Source organism: Cyrtonyx montezumae, unplaced genomic scaffold, assembly GCF_038088225.1.
Source record: "Cyrtonyx montezumae isolate F1298 unplaced genomic scaffold, pur_monq_1.0 scaffold_8, whole genome shotgun sequence".
NCBI lineage: Eukaryota > Metazoa > Chordata > Aves > Galliformes > Odontophoridae > Cyrtonyx > Cyrtonyx montezumae.
The window spans coordinates 116467408-116487474 of record NW_027072089.1 but is presented as its reverse complement, the minus strand read 5'-3'; the positions used below and the strand labels follow the sequence as shown (position 1 = coordinate 116487474).

General features: G+C 34.9%; 1 protein-coding gene across 5 annotated transcripts in view; it reads right to left on the bottom strand.

The window, feature by feature from the left end:
- The window catches only part of DGKB (diacylglycerol kinase beta), a 329366-nt gene that overhangs the window by 60817 nt on the left and 248482 nt on the right, over positions 1 to 20067 (bottom strand). For all 5 annotated transcript variants that reach the window (XM_065753425.1, XM_065753427.1, XM_065753426.1 and 2 more), the window contains 2 exons: positions 17659 to 17749; positions 12547 to 12742 (listed from right to left, as the gene is read on the bottom strand). In XM_065753425.1, the coding sequence (XP_065609497.1) occupies positions 12547 to 12742; positions 17659 to 17749 (287 nt within the window). The remainder of the gene's footprint in view (positions 1 to 12546; positions 12743 to 17658; positions 17750 to 20067) is intronic.

Genomic DNA, 20067 nt, shown 5'->3' with positions numbered 1-20067 from the left:
GGTTAGCAGCTGAAGCCACTGAAAAATCTTTTTGACAGCAGAAAGAAATTATTTACCTCTTCAGCAGCACTAAGAGCTATTAAGTTATTAAAGTAAATACAAGTATCTGAATACTCATGAAGAGTGTGATGGGACAACTCCTGATTCTTGTACAATGGGCCATTAAAATTGTTCAGTTTGTCTCTAGCAGATTTCTGCTGCATGGAATGCATCACCAAGGGGACACAAAGCCAAAACAGTAGCAACAAGCTATGCCTTCTCAATATCCTGGAAAGACGCACAGCTAGAAAATGTCTTCCTTGCAGGAACCACCTACTGAGGCTACAGATGGGTAGCACAAATTAGTGCTATCAGAGATCACAACATATACAATAAATGACAAAATCTGTACCCACTTGGATTTTACAATGAAGCATATACCCCCACTCGACTGCTATTTTTCTTATGTCCAATTTCAAGAACTTCCGATGATAATAAAGAACTCTCCCACTGACACATATGAAAGACGAGCAGTGTATGTAACCCTGTTGCCTGGAAATAGTAGGTCCAGAAATAGTTGGCGCTAAATTTTAAATAAAATTATAGAACTCTTTCAACCTTTATACTCTCACTGTGTAAATGTGAAAGTATTGTAAATCTTGTTGACAGTTATTGCCATATCTATTGGCACACAGTCAGGAGCAGTTTGAAAAGTGTTGTGCAGCATAGCTACTGCCCATTACCTGTCTCTCTACATTTTCTTACAATTTATTTTCACCCCAGCAGGCAGCACCTCACAATACCATTAATTTGTTGGGCAGCTCTTGCTTTCCAATACAGCCTACTTTACAGTGTGCTCTTATAAACAACCTGGTGGTTTACTGGCAATGCTTGTCAGTGTCAGGAGGGAGGCTACAATTTAAAGGCAGCAGGTAAGAATGGAACAGTTCACTGGGACACAGGCCAGCTGAATTTGACTTATCATCAGCACAAGTGCAAAAAGTCACCAGAATTACTCTTAGTCTCTATAAATATCTGATTGAAACAGCTCTACCACAGTGCTTTCTGTTGGTATGGTTGAACACAAGCTTTCCATGCTTTTGCTATACCATAATCCCCAGCAGAACACGAGTGTTCATATGAAGGAAAAAAAGAAAAAAAAAAGAACCTTTAAATTAAATTAATTATAACACCAGCAATAAAAAAAAAAAAAAAACTACAAAAATCTCTCCTTGCAATGTAATTAGTCACTAGTAAAATACACGCATGGTGCCAGTGTATATTTATAGTTGAAGTATATTTGAATGGTTAACACAAGTTATGGCAAAGTGAAGAAAAAAATAAATCAGAAAAAATGTAGATTTTCCTTTAAAGAAAAAAAACCAGACTGAACTTGACATTTTATGCTTTAGTATATGCTTCTTTTTCTGCATCCTCTTTCTTTCTCATACACAAGCACAATTTTTCACTCGTACAATCTACTTCTACCTCCAGTGAATAATACAAGTATATATACAACCAATCTGTTGTCTTACTGGATTCTTCATAGAATCAATGTTTTTAGAATATTTCACCTTAAAAAAAAAGAAAAAGAATAAAAAAAGAAAAAAGTAATATGTATACATTAACTAAAACTCGCTCTTCTGTAGTCACTCAAAATTAAATTGCTGACAATAGAACACCTTTTGCAAACACTCAAAGAACCTGATATTTCCTATTAACAAGTAATAAGAAGCTAGAATGGATCAGAGAGCATGATTATGTGCTGCAGCAGCCCAAAATGATTTGCTAGAATATTCTATTTTTATTTCCGTATCTTTAATCTAAAGATATTAGGCACCCAGGGCAGGGTTAAATAAGTAAACAATATGAGTAATACACTATCAGACATTCCTACACAGTACTTGTTAGACATTAAACAAACTGAATATTTCAGATTAGTTGTTGTTACAGCTTTTTGTACAAAGGTCATAATGCAAACATGGGTTTAGTAACAGAAAATATTACTGGAAATCTAAATCATATATGCACAAATCTGGTCAAATCAAGGACTGTTGGGGGGGGGAGTATGGGTGGCAATCATTCACAACATTCATATGTACAGAGAGGCTGGAAGAGTTAAAAACAGCCTCAGTCTTAAATTTTTCCAACCTTTCTATTTCATTTTTATTATTTTCCACGTGCTCGCTTATAACAGACCAATTCCTTAACTCACACAGGAACCTAAATTACAGTAATCACATACATTCCTTTCCTCAAGAAAGGAAACACCTGTTGCAGTTAATTACTGACTTTTTGTAAGATATTGGAAAAACAACAGCATTTACAAACAATTTATACCTGAAAAACTTCAGAATCAGGGAAATACATCAATTATAAGATAGACAAGGAACTCATAAAGTATGTTGAAACAGTAACAGATATTTTCACTTTGTTAATTAAAGAAAAACTCTGCATTAATGTACCATAAGAGAATAAGGTTTTTTTTGTTGTTGTTGTTGTTTTGTTTAAGTTTTTGGTTTTTTTATAACTAAGATGGGGGCAGGTTTTTGACTTCAGACAGATTTATCATTTCTGCAATAAGTGTTAATCATGATATATATATGAAATATGATTTTTAAGGTGTTTGTTTAATGAATCAATTTACATATCTGCAGGAGATAAATCCAACAGATAATCTTATTTTTTTTTTAACGTTTGCTGCAGAATGATGGCTCAAGTAGAGGAAAAGGCACTTAGTTATGTGATTATAAAACCCTAAGTGTCAATTAAACATATCTGCTGAAGTATGCATGCACACTAACATTTGTCCTCTGAAATTTGTTATTTTTTTCTCATTCACATTTAGAAATACAGAACATATAGAATTCTGCCCTGAGCTATGGCATGTTCTAATACCTCGGTATAAATCTGATAATTTCATTGGAATTACCCAAGAAAGGAAAAATGTCCCAATGCATTTTGTACAAACACATTTTAAGAACAGCATAATGAATTTTAAATAACAGTTATTGGCCTGCTTTATTAGAAAACTGTGTTCTATACTAACCATACCATGATACTACCACTCTGCTGGGTGCACTACCAAAATACAGTACCATAGATCAGAGAAAAGACCAGAATTGAGAAACAGTACAATTTAGAAAAAATAAAGTTTGGCTTTTCTTTTCATGTGTAGAAAAGCTATTATAGACTTCTACATCTAACCAGGTGTATTTTCAAGGAAAGGTTGAATCCTTACACAGATAAACATCAGGAAATCTGCAGCCTTCAGCACTAAAAATGGAAGTAAAAAACTTGCATGATCAGTTTTTCTCTAGTGAAAATTATGTGAATAGGGTTATCCGAAGATAAGATGTCACATCTTTTATCATTGATCACATCTTCACAAATTGTGTGGCTGCCATACAAGTACTGACTTACCCAAGTAAATAAGGTAAAAGAATCATAAAGTGCTCCCAGAAAATCAGATTTAGTCACTGGGCCTGCTGTGAATGATGTCAGACCAGCCTTCTGCAGAGGTAAGGCAGACCCAGCCCAAACGTAGATAAGATGCTGCATCATGCACTCTACTCAGAGGGGTCTGAGCTGCTCCCAGAAGCTGGTTGAATGTTATTCTAAGCCTAGCCACATAGCAAGATTAATTTTTGCACTGTTAGCAGACAAAGACAGTCCTAGTAAAATATTCCATTAATGTTGCTGGCACAGAACTTCTCTTAGTTTACAGGTTACACTATATGTATTCCCTAAAACAATAAGTAACTTCCTACTTTTTGCTTGGTACTTAACATGCCATTCCTCCCACCTTTACCTAGCTCTCTGTACAAACCAATTTACTTGGGCTTTTTGTTTTTCCTTTTATACAACAGCTAGAGTTAATTTCACCTACTACATTTAAAGTCATAGGAGCTATACGTGTAAATCCCTGTACTTAGAGGTAAGATAGTCCTTTATGCCATTTTAATCAATCTTCGTCATGGGTATGTTACTTAATAGCTCTGTCTTCCTATAGAAAATGAGCAACTTAAGGGAAATGAAACTTTTCAAAGATACATTTTCCTTCTGGCAGTCTGTGAAATAAACCATAATTATCCTCTTTCCATGAACAGCGTTTGAAAGAAAATGAACATTCTCTACTCCAAAAGGTAAAACACAATGACAATCTCAATTGCCTTGTAAATAAAAGGAAATTGTTTTTCTACTATGATCTACATTGCACAGAAACACATATGCATGCTTTATAAATATAAAACGAAATCAGACTATCAATCCATTTTTCAAGATCCTACTCCTTCCTTATAACAATAAAAATCAGTATTTCACACAAATAGAAATACAATTCCTTGTTGCTAAATGATTCAAAGTTGTATTATGAATTATGTACTCTATCCCTCAGGCCGATAGGAATACTTGTGCAAACAAGGCTTTCTTGAATACAGCACCTCTTTGACTAACAAAAATATACAGAGAAAAAGAGGATATCCTAAAGCTCTGGTGCTGTGAGGGAGAAAGATGGAAAAAGACTTCTTCTGAATCAGTATAATCAAAATATGACAGTCCAGTAGTACATTGTCTTGTAAGAAGAACTGCTCTCTTTAACAACATAGTAAAATGAGGATTTTGCCAAGATCTTACAAACAAATAGGTGCAATACACAGTTTAACTGAATAAATAGGATAAAGTGCTATTTATTCCTTGCTATCCGAATCTGTTGATATGTTCAATGTGTGCATGGAGTAAAAAAAAATTTTGTCATGTCAAGTAGCTCAGCAACTTCCTCACTTCTATTCCAAGTCTAAACTCACAAATTATTGCTTAAAGTAAAAGGAAATAGAAATTTGTTAATGCAGAAACATAGAAAGACCTTTCTTGCTATTATCATTGTCTCCAAGGATATAAGGTACTGTTGATTAGTGGTAACATATGACAATGTGAAGTGCTCTACTCCACAGCTCCTAGAGTAACCACCAAAAACAAGAATCTACCGTACCAGTGGAAACAACTTACAGTCACATCCTGACTTTGGCAAACCAGTGAGTCCTAGATATGCAGAAACACGTGCTTCCACATGAGCAAACTGGAAAAGGTTATTTGCTCTTGTTGAATCTGCTGCCTCACCAAAGCCAATAATCACGACCTTGCAAACTGATGAGCTATTCCATGCAGCTGCTCTCAGTGAGACAGCAGCTCTCAGTACCTATTGAGCTCTTGCTAGATATACCAAGTAAAATGCCTGTCACTGGGGCCAGTTGCTGTTATTCTGCACAAGAGGTACAGTGACTGAGTGTGTGTGCAAAGGAAATGGAATATTTCAGAAGGACATTCAGATTTTTAAAAGGTGAAAAAATAATGTAGTCTATAGAAGGAGCAGTTCATAACTCCACCACATGCTACTCCATTTCCCAACATTGTCCAAAATACAACTCCCCAGATTGCCATTACATAGCTTGAGTCTCCAGTATCTGGAAGCTATCCTCCAATCAGGATTTGCACATACACAGGAAAGACAGATACTCTGCCATGGTCCTTTCTGCATAGTTAATTATTGACTACTGTACTCGTGAAAGATGTGAGACATATCAGCACCAGCTCTAGAAAAGAGAACATGTTTCAGCTCAGCAAGTCTCATCTGGCAGCGCACTGGCTGGTTCCCATTCCTGCTCCTGTGCTACTGATCACAGCCCTCTGAGCTCTGCCAGTGAACCATGTATTAACTGTTGCCACATGCAGTATGTACAGAAATTAATTTCAACATCTAGTCAGCTGGAAGTGAGATGTCTCACTAGGCCTATCACTCAGGCTCCTCTTGCAATAAATTGAGTACCTCAGGTGAGCACTGTACTATACCAAACTTAGATTTCTTCTTTGAGTATGTGATAAACACTTACCTTGTAATGATTCTATCTATTCATCATAAGGCTGATTTTTAGACTCTTATGTATCTAAAGCTTGACAGACCTTACAAGCATTTGATTTCCTGTCAACAGCACACACATAATTTAGACAAGAAATTTGATGTTTAGCATAAAGCTCCAGTTTATGATCTAAGATGTTCAGAATATCTGTACGGCATGCTTGGACAGAAAAAATAAAAGGAAAAAGCAATAACAAACAAAATAAATTTAGAAATATATTTCAATTGCTTAAAGTTTGAATAAATATCTGGATTAGAAGAGTTATAAGTATTATACTTAGGGGATTTCTCTGTCTTCTTAGTTTCCATCAAGGACCAAAAATAACTTTCCTGAAAATAAATTTCTCGAAAAAATTCTGAAAAAGGGAATAATACTACTCTCTTCTGAGCTTCATACACTTAATTGTCTTTATTGCACATGTTTAAATAGATACATAAACAGACATACTAACACTCCTTCCATTTTATGGAATCTGAAGTTTATCTATCATAATCCTTCTAAATTTAACCTATTTTACTGTTTATTAAGTTAACTTGTTTTCCTCCCTTTCTGATCTCTGTGTTAGATACCTTGTAGGCTTTCTTAGGTTACTTTCATTAGGAAAAGGACATCAGTGCTAGATTTTCATTCTTCATGCCTCTTTCTTACCATTACAAGTGCTTTTTTTCCTCAAAAAATAGGAAGTTTTGAACAGAAGACAGTCTCTTGGTTAGCTAACACTTTCATAGTCAAAATTCAGCTGAAAAAGCTGTCTTCCTCTTTGTTTTTCCTAAGAAATGCATCAACACATTTCCTATTACTCTGTTGCCTTCTCCTTTCTCAGCTTCATTGTTATTTTTCTGCTATCCTTCACATAAATATAAACCTTTACATATGTTATTCATCAAGGCATTTCCAGCATATTTATCCCAAGTGTATATTTGCTTTATATGCAGATATCTCAGTTTGTGTACAGATTCTTCCTGAAAAAGGATCAGAACTGCTTTAGAAGCTATTTAGTAATTTTGAGCCCAGCATAGAACAATGTGGAATTACTATTTCCTTTGCAGTTTAGTTGATTCAGCTACTGTTTTTTCTTGGTTAGAAATATTTCCATTTGCTCTAATTCTGAGTAGTAAATGTATTACTTGAAGTTCTTGAACATATGTTTTGGTAAGATAGCTTGATAATTTACCATTTTCCCCTCCATTATTTAAAGTAATAGAAATAAGCAACAACATTACTTACAATATTACAACAATTAATAATTGTGGATTATATCAATACTACGTGTTTTCTTCAAACTACATTCACATATGCATAGAAATACCTAGTTAGGATTGTCAAGGTAGCAAGTAATTATTTTATTTCCATGCTCTGTCTAAACAACATTGTTTCTCTAAGTTCAATAGACTTTCATAGACAAGAAAAGAAATAGATATATTTAGTTATTTTTCCTTCATGATAATGTGCTAATAGTTAGGTTGCTCAAAAGCTGCCTAAACAAGATAAAAAAAGAAGAAAGACAAGATACTCTACCCATTACCTTATCCATAGCTTTCCATAATTATAGTCTTATAAATGCTTTCTACCATATCATACATAACATAAGATTCCATGATACTGAATTTACACTGTATTTTGAACTGGAAAACAGTTTCTAATTTCTTCAGTGTAATTAATTCATATTTAGAGAGCTCAAAGTTCATTATATTTAGTGAATTACAAACAGCGAGTAAAAATCAAATGGACAAAGTGCAGTTTTTGATAAACCGCCAGAAAAGCAATTAGTGTGCTAGCCCACAAAGCTGACAAATTGTTTTGAGAATTCTTGCCAGGAATCCAGTGGCTATGTCAAAATCTGGGATGAAATGTTTCTCTTCTCCTATAGAATGGAATTTGACAACTAATGAAAAAGGTATTTTCTTCTTTTCTACTATGTATGCACATTTTGAAGTGCTAGGAGGCTTTCAAACTTCTGAGTGCACCCTGCTTTTGACTGTAAAATCATGTGTATACAGACACTATTTCTAAAATTTTTGCATTTTCATTCAGGAATTCAAAATACAGTTATCAACTAAGATTTCCACATAGAGTTATTGAATCAAATCCGTAAGCTTGGTTTATGCCTGCATATATATTGTGATATGAATGCATATTATCTCAAAATAGTCTAGTGGTCTGGCATTGCTGAGAAATAGCTCACTGCAGCTCTTTTAAAAAGCTGCACAGATCAACTTGTTTTACTTGCTAAGTATCAGTGTGCCTGATGATGTAAAAAATATAAAAGAAGGAAACATTGCACTGAAATATTTACAGGTTAAAGTTTTTACCCATTCCTAGTTCATGGGCAGTGACTTCAAGAATGAGTCCACTGAGGAGACTGAAATCAGTCTTGTGAAAAAAGGTTACATAGATGCCTGCATTGATGTCTTTAGAAAAGAAAACCTAAAAAGAGATTCAAATTCAGGACAGGGCTCTAATTGAACTTCAGCAATGAAAGCAAAACAAAGTATAACACCATCTTCCTGAAGAACTCCTACTCTACTCAGCAAAAATTTTGATAGAGAAATTTTCAAAAGAATAATTTTCTCATATCACAAAAGGTTTGACATATTTAGTGTCTCTTTGAAGAAGAAAATTTTGATGCTTAACACCTAACATAAATAGCAGATTTTTCATGGATGATGCTATCATGATTCAATTTACGTTTTGGATGTCATTTCCTAATAGTAAATTGTTTAGTTATTTACATTTGTTTTTCTCAACTCATAATTTAGTTTATATGCAGTGTGTTCCTCTTATTTGAGCAGCAAGTTTTGGCATTTATCAATATCTGTGTATATGCAAACAAATTTTCTATCTAAATTATGTTCAAGGATTGTTCACAGTTGCATCTAAATTCCATACTTAGAAAAAAAAATGATTATGAATAGATCATAGATCTGCATGACTTAGAAAACAAAGAAAAATAAATAGAAATACTGCAATTGTCAAATTCATAAAGTTAAAGTACTAACTGAATTATTTACCTTCATGGATTGACATGTATCTGCAGTTATATATATTTTTTTCTGATACGTCAACTTTGTGGAATACAAAAGATTCAGAAATTAAAATTAAATTAGATTAGAAAGAAAGAAAGAAGACTTTCTATACTTCTGCAAAGGAACCAAAATGGAAAATGCAGTATTTGTTTCCATTAACAAAGTATTCAACAACATTTAGTACATTACAGTTAAAAAAAAGATTTCCTATGCAATGATTTATGTTAATTGCATGAATATATTTTTATATATGTTTTAATTAATTTAATTGAATTTGAAAACATAAAAAACAAATACCAATCCAGTATAAACTATGAAGGCTCTGAAAGTAATGCCTCCCATTTTATTATGTTGGCTAATGACATCAAAGGCATATGTTGGTGGTATGGCAGTAGAGGCCAATATTCTTTTGAACCTTCCAATATTCCATTAACATTTGTTTCTGTGTGGCAGATGGCAGCAGAAGGGCAGCCTGACAAAATGGTGTCTGACATGGAAGCATGTAAAACGCAATGGTGGGGAACTGAATTCCTCCTTGGGGAAAAAACTGCACCACCAATGCTTGTTAAACGCTTATGGAAATCAAATAGTGGATGTCAGCACAGTTATGCAGTGGGTGGTGTGTTTCAGCAGTGGTGACATCAGTGTGAAAGACAAGCCATATTCTGAATGGCCATGCACAGCATGAAATGAAGAGCTTCTTGATCAGCTCAATTGAGTGAATCAAGTAATGTTGGTACTTACATTGAAAATAATCATGTTTTGTAGCTGAGAATTTGCTTTATCAAGTAGTGTTATTGTGCTCTTTGTATAACTTGTAGTTTCATTGGAAATTCAGGAAGCATTACTTTTGGAACAGGCCTTTTAACAATACAACACATACTTGGTGATGAGAGGCAGGTACTCCAGTTTACTGAGCAATCAACCTCTGTTTTGAAACTAGCCTTACTTCAAACTATTTCCATCCACAGCACAGTTTCTACAGTATGGGGCTTAACACTGCATTATTACACAATTGCATTCTGTGATTCTGTGGTTATGAGCACTTCCAAAGCTAATGTAGCCCTTCTAATAACTAATAATATTTTTTTGAAGTGTCTGATATTATTATTATCATTATTATTTCCTGTCCAGGAAAACAGAAACGTGTAGCCATACCCTCTAATATGGGCACCAAGAAGAGTCACTAGTTTGAAATCACATTAAGTATGTAACAGAGAACAATTAAAGAGATTATAATAATCTGTTTTGTTAGTATGGAATGGGGAACTGTCCCATCTCCCTGTGTTCAGAAGAAATACAAAAGAAAATATTTTGATGAATCCATTACCCAGTAGCCTGCTTCTGTCTCTTGAACACGAACAGTATACAGAGCTTGAAGCATATGTAGAAGCAGCAGAAGCTCAGCAGCTGGTAGGACTTGAGGTGACTAAACATATTGGTAAGTTACTTCAAGATGCTGAGAACATGTGAAATTACAGAATCACAGAATGAAGGGGTTGGAAAAGATGTCTGGAGATCATCTAGTCCAACCCTTGCTAAATAAGAGCCCTATAGTAGGTTGCAGTGAGAAGAATTCTGGCAGGTTTTGACCATCTCCAGAGGAGACTCCATGGCCTCTCTGGACATCTTGTTCCAGTGCTCTGCCACCCTCAGAGTAAGTAAGCTCTTTCTCATGTTTGGATGGAATTTCCTATATTCCAGTTTGTGCCCATTGCCCCTCATCCTGTCAATAGGCACCACTGAGAAAAGCTTGACCTCATCCTTCTGACAACATCCCCTTAAACATTTCTAAGCATTGATAAGATCCCCTTCAGTCTTCTTCAGGCTGAACAATCCCAGGGCTCTCAGCCTTTCCTCACATAGATGTTCCAGGACTATAATACAATTTGTGCCCCTCTGATGGACTCTCTTTAGAAGAGTCATAAACTGAGGTGCCCAGAATGGCACACAGTACTCCAGATGTGGCTTCATTAGAGCAGAGCAGAGGGGGAAAATAACCTCCCTTGACCTGCTGGTCACAGTCTTTTTAATGCATCCCACGATACCATTAGCTTTCTTGGTCACAAGGGCACACTGAGGCTCATGGCCAACCTGTTGTACACCAGAACACCCAAGTCCTTTGCAGAGCTCCTTTCCAGCAGGTCAGACCCTAACCTGTACTGATGCATACAGTTATTCCTTCCCATATGTAGGACTCCACACTTGCCTTCCTTGTAAGTTTCCATAAGGTAAGGAATCATACGGTTCTTCTCTACCCAACTCTCCAGCCTGTCCAGGTCTTGCTGAATGGCAGCACAGCCTTCTAGTGTATCAGCAACTCTGCCCAGCTTTGTATCATCAGCAAACTTGCAGAGGGTGCACTCTGTCCCTTCATTCAGGTCACTGATGAAGATCCTGAATGAGACCAGACGCAGCACTGACCTCTGGGAACATCACTTAGCTACAGGTCTCCATCTAGATTCTGTGCTAGTGATCATAACCCTCTGAGCTCTGCCAGTCAACCAGTTCCCAATGCACCTAATTGTATACACATTAATCATTCACTTCCTAAAACTGCTAAAACACACAGCAGATTTTGAGTCCTCACACATATTGAAAGCTCAAGGACATAGAAAACCACTTAATTCCTAAACATTTGTCATCCAGGTAAGCATGCTAGATTCAAACCACACTGCATATTAATTAAGATATAGTGATAGAATCGCTTCTGACGACATATAGAAGATAGGATATCCAAAACTAGAAAAAGAACCACAGTAAAATCAGGCAGTTAAAGTCCTGACCTTTATTAAGTCTAAGGATACTGGAAACCCAAAAGCGGGTGATATTATTTAAATAGAACAAAAAGAAGGAGAAAAAAAAATATTGGTCCATTCATCCCCCAGTGTGAACAGAACATAATTTTTAAATCATCACAATTTGTGACATATGTGTATAACATATGTGTTAAAACACCTGGTGTTCAGATTTCATGAAGTAGAATAGAGATTAGTATTTACTGTAATGGTTTCTCAGATATTACTATTATTATAAATTTTTATAATAAAATATTAGAAGCAAATTCTCCTAATCACCAGGTAAGTAATGAGTCCTGAAAGGTAGGCTTATACCCATGTAAGCAAGCTATAGCACATGCAATGAAAAACTGCACACAGCATCACAGTATAGTAACATAGAATATAGAAGTAGCATACTCTTTTAACCCTGAAGTAATTTTCGACAGCGTAAGGACAGTTTGTTAGAAACAAGGCATGGTTATCCCCAAATTTTATGCACACTGATATTTATAAGCATTTAAAATGCTCAGTAAGCATTTTCTGACTCTCCAAAACTCCAGACACTCTTAGAGTAGTAGAAGACAGTACCACATGGTGTGCTTAATCTGCTAAAGAGGTAGCATCCTATCTAAAAAAGCAGGTTTGCAAGTTTATAGATTGTAATTGTCAGCATGTCTTTGTTTATGCCTGTTCTTCAGTGCTTCATATCAGAAAAACTAAATGCACAAGAAAATAAATTGTTAAGAGCTGTCGATTATTTCTCTTGACAAGAAGGAATGAAAGGGCAATTATACAACTGAGTTGACTGTATAGAGCTAGATGGCCAATATCAATCTTTCAGCATACCTTGGCATACAAACTTCAGTTCCTTGGCATCTGTGACAGTGGTTCTTTTATCTGATCTTTTCTTCTCTGTTCGACGATGGCTGCGTCTTTTCTTTGTCTCCCCCCAAAGATTTGATCCACCATGCATGCTTGGGATGTTCAGAATGGCAATTCCTTCCAGAGAAATATTGATCAAGTCTAGCTGAATTCCATCACACTGATTAGCATGGGGAAAAAAAAAAAAAAAAAAAAAAGAAAAGAAAAGAAAGAGCAGTAAAAGAGAGAGAAGAATCAGAATGTTCTACCAATCAGATATACTTCTTCAGCAATTCATTGGTGCTACTGGTTTGTTCAGTGTCGATACCTAAAATATATATTCACCTTTATAAAGGGTGCATTAGGTAAAGACAGATCCTCTTTGATCGGGCAAATCATGGTTCCTATTCAACTCTTGAATGCTTGATAAGGTATGAGACTACTTGGAACAGCCATCCTGTTACCTGGTATGTATACACTGACCCATCCTTTTGTAGCTTCATTCCTCCAGCTATTAGCAGACAAATATTTATACTGCAAAAATTGCTACAGCAATAGCTAGTAGCCCCTGTATACAAGTTCTAAGCAGGCCGTGAGAGCACAGAACACCACACAGATATTACTTTCAACCCAAAGGCACAACCAGTACATTAGCATAGAGCTAAGCCTGGCTAATAACACATAATAAGGGTAATAAAATGCTGATACAGCATTTAAATAAAATGCAGGTACTGCATCTCTCGACCCAAGACCTCCATTAGCAGTCATTACACTAACTCCAAATATATATCGATGCCAATGGAAAACATGTCCACCTTTGGAATGATCATTGAGGTTTTTCAGTATTTCTTTAACATTTAGACAAAGGAGTACATTACAGGAATATGAGGCCAGCTGCAGTTGAACCTGCACATGGAAGGCAAAGCACCCAGTTCTACTTACTAATTCACTGAACCAGGCAAAGTTCTCAGGACTGGTACATATACTTGCATCTCAGCTAAAGGTTGATTAGCTTAGTTTCTCATGATAGAGTTTGAGCACACAGGTACCTGTGTGAACTACATCCACTTTATTTTGTAAAATAGGATATCTTAGAAACAGTCCTACTCCTGCAAAGTTCTGCAAGGCAGTAGGGGGTCCAGCAATGCACTGAAAGTTGATTAAGGCTCTTATTTTGTAATTCCAATACATAATAATCAGGAAGAAAACTGGAAAAATAATTAACCATGCTTCAGTATCAGTCCACTGACATCGAGCAGCTTGCTGCTTTGTGGGTCACTGGCATTCTTTCCTCTCCATTTATCTAAGCCACTGCCACAGCTTTGAAGAAACAGAAAGCAGAACTCAAAAATAACTGCAAAATCATTCATTTACCCTGAAAGTTTCTCAGATCACAAAACAAAACTGTATTATAATACATACTCTACATCTTCTTAATCTTTCTAACAACACTGTAAATCTGGAAAGCATACCACTTTAACATTAAGGTTTCCATTTCATATTAGATCTTCAAGAATTAAATTTCACACCTGTGGATTACATGCATAGAAGGAAACCATTAATGTGAAAAGACATATCTGGAAATGAGTTGGCAGTTATGGCAACAACTGTAAGTTAAAGTGTAACGTTTAATTACATTTTTCTGATAATAAAGATGGCACAGGTCTTCACCAATATTTTGGAAGTAAATTCATTGAATTTTGTTTTCCCCCCTATATTTTATATATATATTAAATATTGAGATTATTTATTTTACTAAAAATTCTGCTCATGTATGCTCTCACTTACTCCTATATATTCTAGATAAACAGATATTAATTTCATAATTAAAAGTAATCTTGTGTAAATACCCTGCAGGCCTCAATGAATCAAACACATACTGTGTGTCAGGCCTCCCACTGTCTTCAAGTGGAATGTACTGGCTGGATAATTAGATAGTACATATTTTTTAACCTTATTTGCATGCATATTATATCTTTTGCACACTGACAAGCAGCAGTAACAACAAAAGTCAGATTACCACAGGGAATTCCCACAAAGAAGTCTTCATTCCTTATAATTTGCAGCCTAAATTAAAATAATTTGATCTTTGACAAGGATGAAATGTCAAGCAGAAGGGGGTCCTCTACAAGCCACGGCCTGTGGCTTCTGAAATCTGCCTAATTTATGTCAGTCACTTCTTAATACATATTTAAGTATTACACGAGAAAGATGATAAATATGCAATCTGACACCTTTGGTATTTCCCTGCTGTTAATTTATAAAGGTCTGGCGTCCCCTAAACTGACTGGAATTATTTAAATAAAAGAATTGTGAAATAGGATGGTTCGGAGTCTGCCTTCCATTTTCACTCAATATAGAACACAGCAGGTAGTACACTAAGACAATTATTTGAGTAGGCCTCCGAATCCCACAGTGATGGGGAACTTTCTGTATTAGCAAAAGGAGGATTTCTTTTGTTCACACACAGACAAGAAGTTTGCACTACAGGTAGCTTTGCATCGTCTTAACACATTCATGTACTTCAAAAACAAGCCTCATTGTGCTCTGCTCCTTTTATTATTATCATCATCATTATTACCAACAATATTATTTCAAATAATCCAGTGATAACGCTAAAAATAAAACATGGAGCATGCCAACTCAGATTAGAAATAAACATTAGTGTTCCTATTATTTTTTCCTTTTTTTTTTTTTTTTCCTGGCAGCAGTCCGTATTCAGGCATTATCTTCCGCATTTCATTCATTACATCAAAAATATCCAAATCATTCCTACATTGAGAAAATATTCATGTAACCAAGTGCAATATTATCCAAGAATACATAATCATTTTGCCCCTTTCTCCCACCTATTAACATCTAGTGGTATAAGTGGGCTTCCTCTGCTCACATAATGGTTTTACAGCAGGTATGTACCCCAGGTAAACTGGATCTATGGCTACTCTCATTAAATATTCTTTAAATACCACTTTTCTTTCTCTCTCTTTTTTTTTTTTTAAATGTGGAAATACAGTGTATATATCAAACAATGTCATTATTTTATTCTTTGCTTCCTCAGAATCTGTGTTTCTCTTCTCAAATTTTGGATCCAAATTTAAAACAAAAAACATCTCTTATTTTGGATAATGCTTTAGCATATGCTTTCCTAGATTACCATGTATCCTAAGCACAGGATTTACTATACTGAATTTAAATTTGTGTACTCCATCTGAAATGAAAAAAAATACAGATCTTAGAATAAATGAGTTTACATCAGGAAAGCCAAGCTCAATTATGTTAGGAATCAAATACATGGTTGAACAAATACTTGCTCACAGAACGTTTGATCATTTTCTCCCAGTTTAGAGATACAAATCTTTAATCTTCATGAGTTTTGTTCATTCAAAATTTGGCCATAGAGTAAATGCTTTCTTTGTGGCATTTTATTCAGTTTTAAATTGGTTATTGTACACCAAGCTCTCATTTGTAGCAACATTCCCAAGCACGGGGAAGAAGGTGAAAAAAACCCAAAACAGATGAAAACAGCACAACTCTTTAATTTTTGTAACATACAAACGAAAAACATTATGCACAAGCATACTGCTCACTTAAATGTAATTTACTCATAGTAATAACCGTAAATAACTACCTTCTAGCATTTCTTGTGCAAACATTTTGGGACTATATGATTTTTGTTCTTAACTGTAGGAAAAATGAGAGTGACCATGATAGAGAAGGTGAATATTAGTAAACATTTTATATTCTGAAAAGGTAATATTTTATTGGTAATAATAGCATTTCTAATTTGAATTAGTAATAATGAACTTTTATGAATACTTGTTTACTTTGAGATGTTTACTTTTTAATGGTTACAATCAGATTGTTTAATAAGATTACATCAACCTATATAAGATTTTTGCTGAATGGAAAATATTTTCTTGGGAAAGCCAACAAAATTAATATTTAACTAAAGGACATGCTTAACATGCAATATATTCAAAACAAAACAAACAAGGTAAGCATTTATTCCAACAATTTATTTATAAATACTGATGGTCTACCTGAACTTCTACTCAAATATGTGAAGCACTATCCCGGAAATCAATATTTTTTTTTAATTCTAAGGAAGCATGTGTGGAGCATGTTTCCATTTTATAAAGAAAATAATGGCCTAACAGATAATTCTGACACCACAGGCCTTGCAGTTTCAATCTCATATTTGCTACTGTTCTACCATGAGATCCATGGGCCCTTCAGATCATTTCAGACTATGCCCTTCAGTAGGCTCTGACTTGACTCATAATCTTACCATACCTCTCCAAGTGCTTCATACTGCTATACAAATACATCATCGACATGAGCAGTTTCTCATTACTGTCAGTAAAAGAGAGCACCAAAATCTTAAGAAATAATTCCATTATTTAACTTAAATTATTAGGTTTCCATGTCCACTCATTTTACAATTTTCATGTACTTATTTATAAATATCAGCCTCCCTAAACAGCTTATGTAATGTAGCCAATTATTCTACTACCCATCAAAGTAGTAGTGGCACATTATTTTAAATTCCTATTTTATCTGTAACTATCTTGTGTCTTTACAGTTAATGTTCAGTGTATAATGGAACAATGACCTCTCGTGCAGAGGGAAAAGCTATTTAATGAAGGGGAACGATTCAAAAAATATATATTCTTTAACCTTTATTCAGGAAAGTAAGTACAATTTTAGGGAACTGAGTTTTAAAGGTTATAAAAACTTGGGATCTAGAAATAATAAGTATTTTTTTTTATTTTAATCCTGCAGCAGCTCTCACTCCCTCCAACAGTCTTTCATTTTTCCATCTGACCTAGCCACACTCCCTATTGATTTTTAATGTTATATTTCACCTCTTGACCTTGTCTACTGCATTAAGACTTCACTAATCATCAAACTGAACTTTGTTCCAGTGTTCAGGGCTACACTACAAATAGACATGATAAAAATAATATTTTGGAATATAGGGTCGAAAGGATGTGCACTGATTTGCCTTGTTGAATTCAGGCACTCTGCACCCTTGCTCCCTGTATTTCAGTCAAACTAGTGACATTTCAAGGATAAAGGCAACAATTAGCTTCTTACTTCTATTTCTACAGATTCATGCAGCTTCTTACAGGTGGCTGAGAAAGTTTCCGAAGTGCCAAATTCAAAATACCAAAATTTGTTCTTCATTCTGAAACAAAAAAAAAAAAAAAAGAAAGAAAAAAGAAAAGAAAAGAAAAAAGATCTTATTCACTATCAATATGTGACAAAATTGATCATCCTGTCTTCCATTATAAGTAATGGCAAAGGCTTGGGAACATGTGACATCCCATTTGAAATAGATGAGCTCATAATTTTCAAAGCTTAAATGTTGGTGTCAAGTTGTATGATATCCCCTAAAGGGATAACAAGAACGTGTTGAACTGACAGGTTCAAATGTACCTTTGACTTTTCTTTTTCAGTGACTATCAGAATATTTTTTGTCACTTAACTAGTGACGTGCCTCAGAAAAATGTATTGATTTTATTTCATGTCTTACACCTACTATATGATTTCTGATTGATGGCTAAAATTTCTATCCCACAGAGCACTAAATGTGCAAGCAAGGCACTCCCACTGTGGAGAAGAGCCGAGACAAAAATCGTAGCTTGCCTTGTCTTATCTAAAGGTATAGGTAAATTGCTCATGATGACAGATGAGATATTTGAAGAAAATAAAAATTCAAGATCTAACTATCTTTAGATGTTTTGCAGTAGGAGAGGCGTATTACCAGATAATTAACTCATAAATAAATTTATAATAGGTGATGGAATCTACAATTTGGAGTTCATTTATAAATTCTACAGAAAAAATAAAATGTGTGATTTGCTCCAAAAGTAATGCCTTCTATTTATTTCCACGTAACTAGAACAGCTAGAAAGAGGACAGTAACATTATTTGACAGAGCAAATTCTCAACTACAAAACACTCTTTTTCAACAGTCACCCCCAACAGCTATACATTTTCACCAGCAATGAATAAGAGTTTGCATGCTATGCTTGTAGAAGTCTATACCAGTTAAGGTGACCCAAAGTTTCACAGATGCTGTGATGATGTTTTTACTTAAACACACCACCTGCACTGCTCAGTCACACTAAAAATTCAGTAACTGTTGATGAACACTGATGGGTGCCATTTTATCCACATGGAGGAATTCAGTTCCACACCTTTGTTTCATCTGCACTTCCATGTCAGACAACATTCTCTCAGACTGTTCCTCTGCTGCCATCTGTCACATGGTAATAAATGCATGGAATATTAGCAGGAAGGTTCTATCTCTACTGCCAAGGCACCAACATCCTTCTTTGACAACGTGGGCCAACATAATAAAATAGTAGGCATTACTTTCAGAGCAGCCCTCATAAGTGCTAGCGAATTATTTTGTTTATCATGACAGTAGGCAGAAATTAATTTTTTTTCTCCCTGAATACATAAAGACTGCATTTCTGCTTTACCAGATTTATTGCATACATTTCAATCAGGACACCAGCAGTAACATTTCAGATAAGTACTTGCAGTTTTCTTTAACTATCATAAGCAATTATTATTCTGTAACAAAATGAGAAGCTAAGCAGAAAAAAAAAAAGATGCTGGATTAGAATTAATTGTTTTAAAACTCATTATTCACACCTAGGAATCAGATATAAAAGCAGTGCACCCACCTGTACATGTTCTTCAAAACAAATACAGTGCAGTATGTTTGAAACTTGAAAATAACTGAGTTTGCTTGAGGTAAAAGCAAAAAGCAAAATGCAGACAGATGACAGACAAATATGCCAGCAAAAGTACTAATTCTACCTTTGATATGTATTTTTGGATTACATAAATGTAAGTCTTCGTGGTGGCTCTTAAAATCTCCTTAATGACTTTTACAGTCACAGACATGCAGAGGGGGAAAGAGCACTACAGTACTGGATACTACCATAGACCTGTTGGTATGAGACTTAACAATTCATGGTCACTTCTAAAGATGTGCAAGGATGTGCAGCCTGGGGCAGGAGACATAATAATTAAAGAGGGGTATAATAAGAGAGAAAGAGACACACATATTGAAAAAAAGTCCCAATATTTCTGCTCTAGGGTAAATGAAATTCTCAGAATGGCTTAATTCAACCATTCAACAGAAAAGCCCAGGTCCAGCTCAGGTTCAACAATCCAAGAGACTGTGAATGTAGGTTCCTTCTACAGCTGAAGATTTGTTAGCACTGTTCTATTTATACTAATGCACATTAAATATATATATGGTTACTACCATACTAAACATGGTTACTACATATACTAAATATATACATGGTTACTAGTTACTACGCAGGAACAATGAATAATGAGACAACAGAAAAAAAAATGATTAAAGATTTCAGAAAAAAATATTGTATCATTTATTTTGATACTATTTTAAACCAGCCCTTTGAGAGCATTTCCTCAGGCCATTTTCTTTTTTTTTTTTAAGAAAGTATCTTTTCTTTTTTT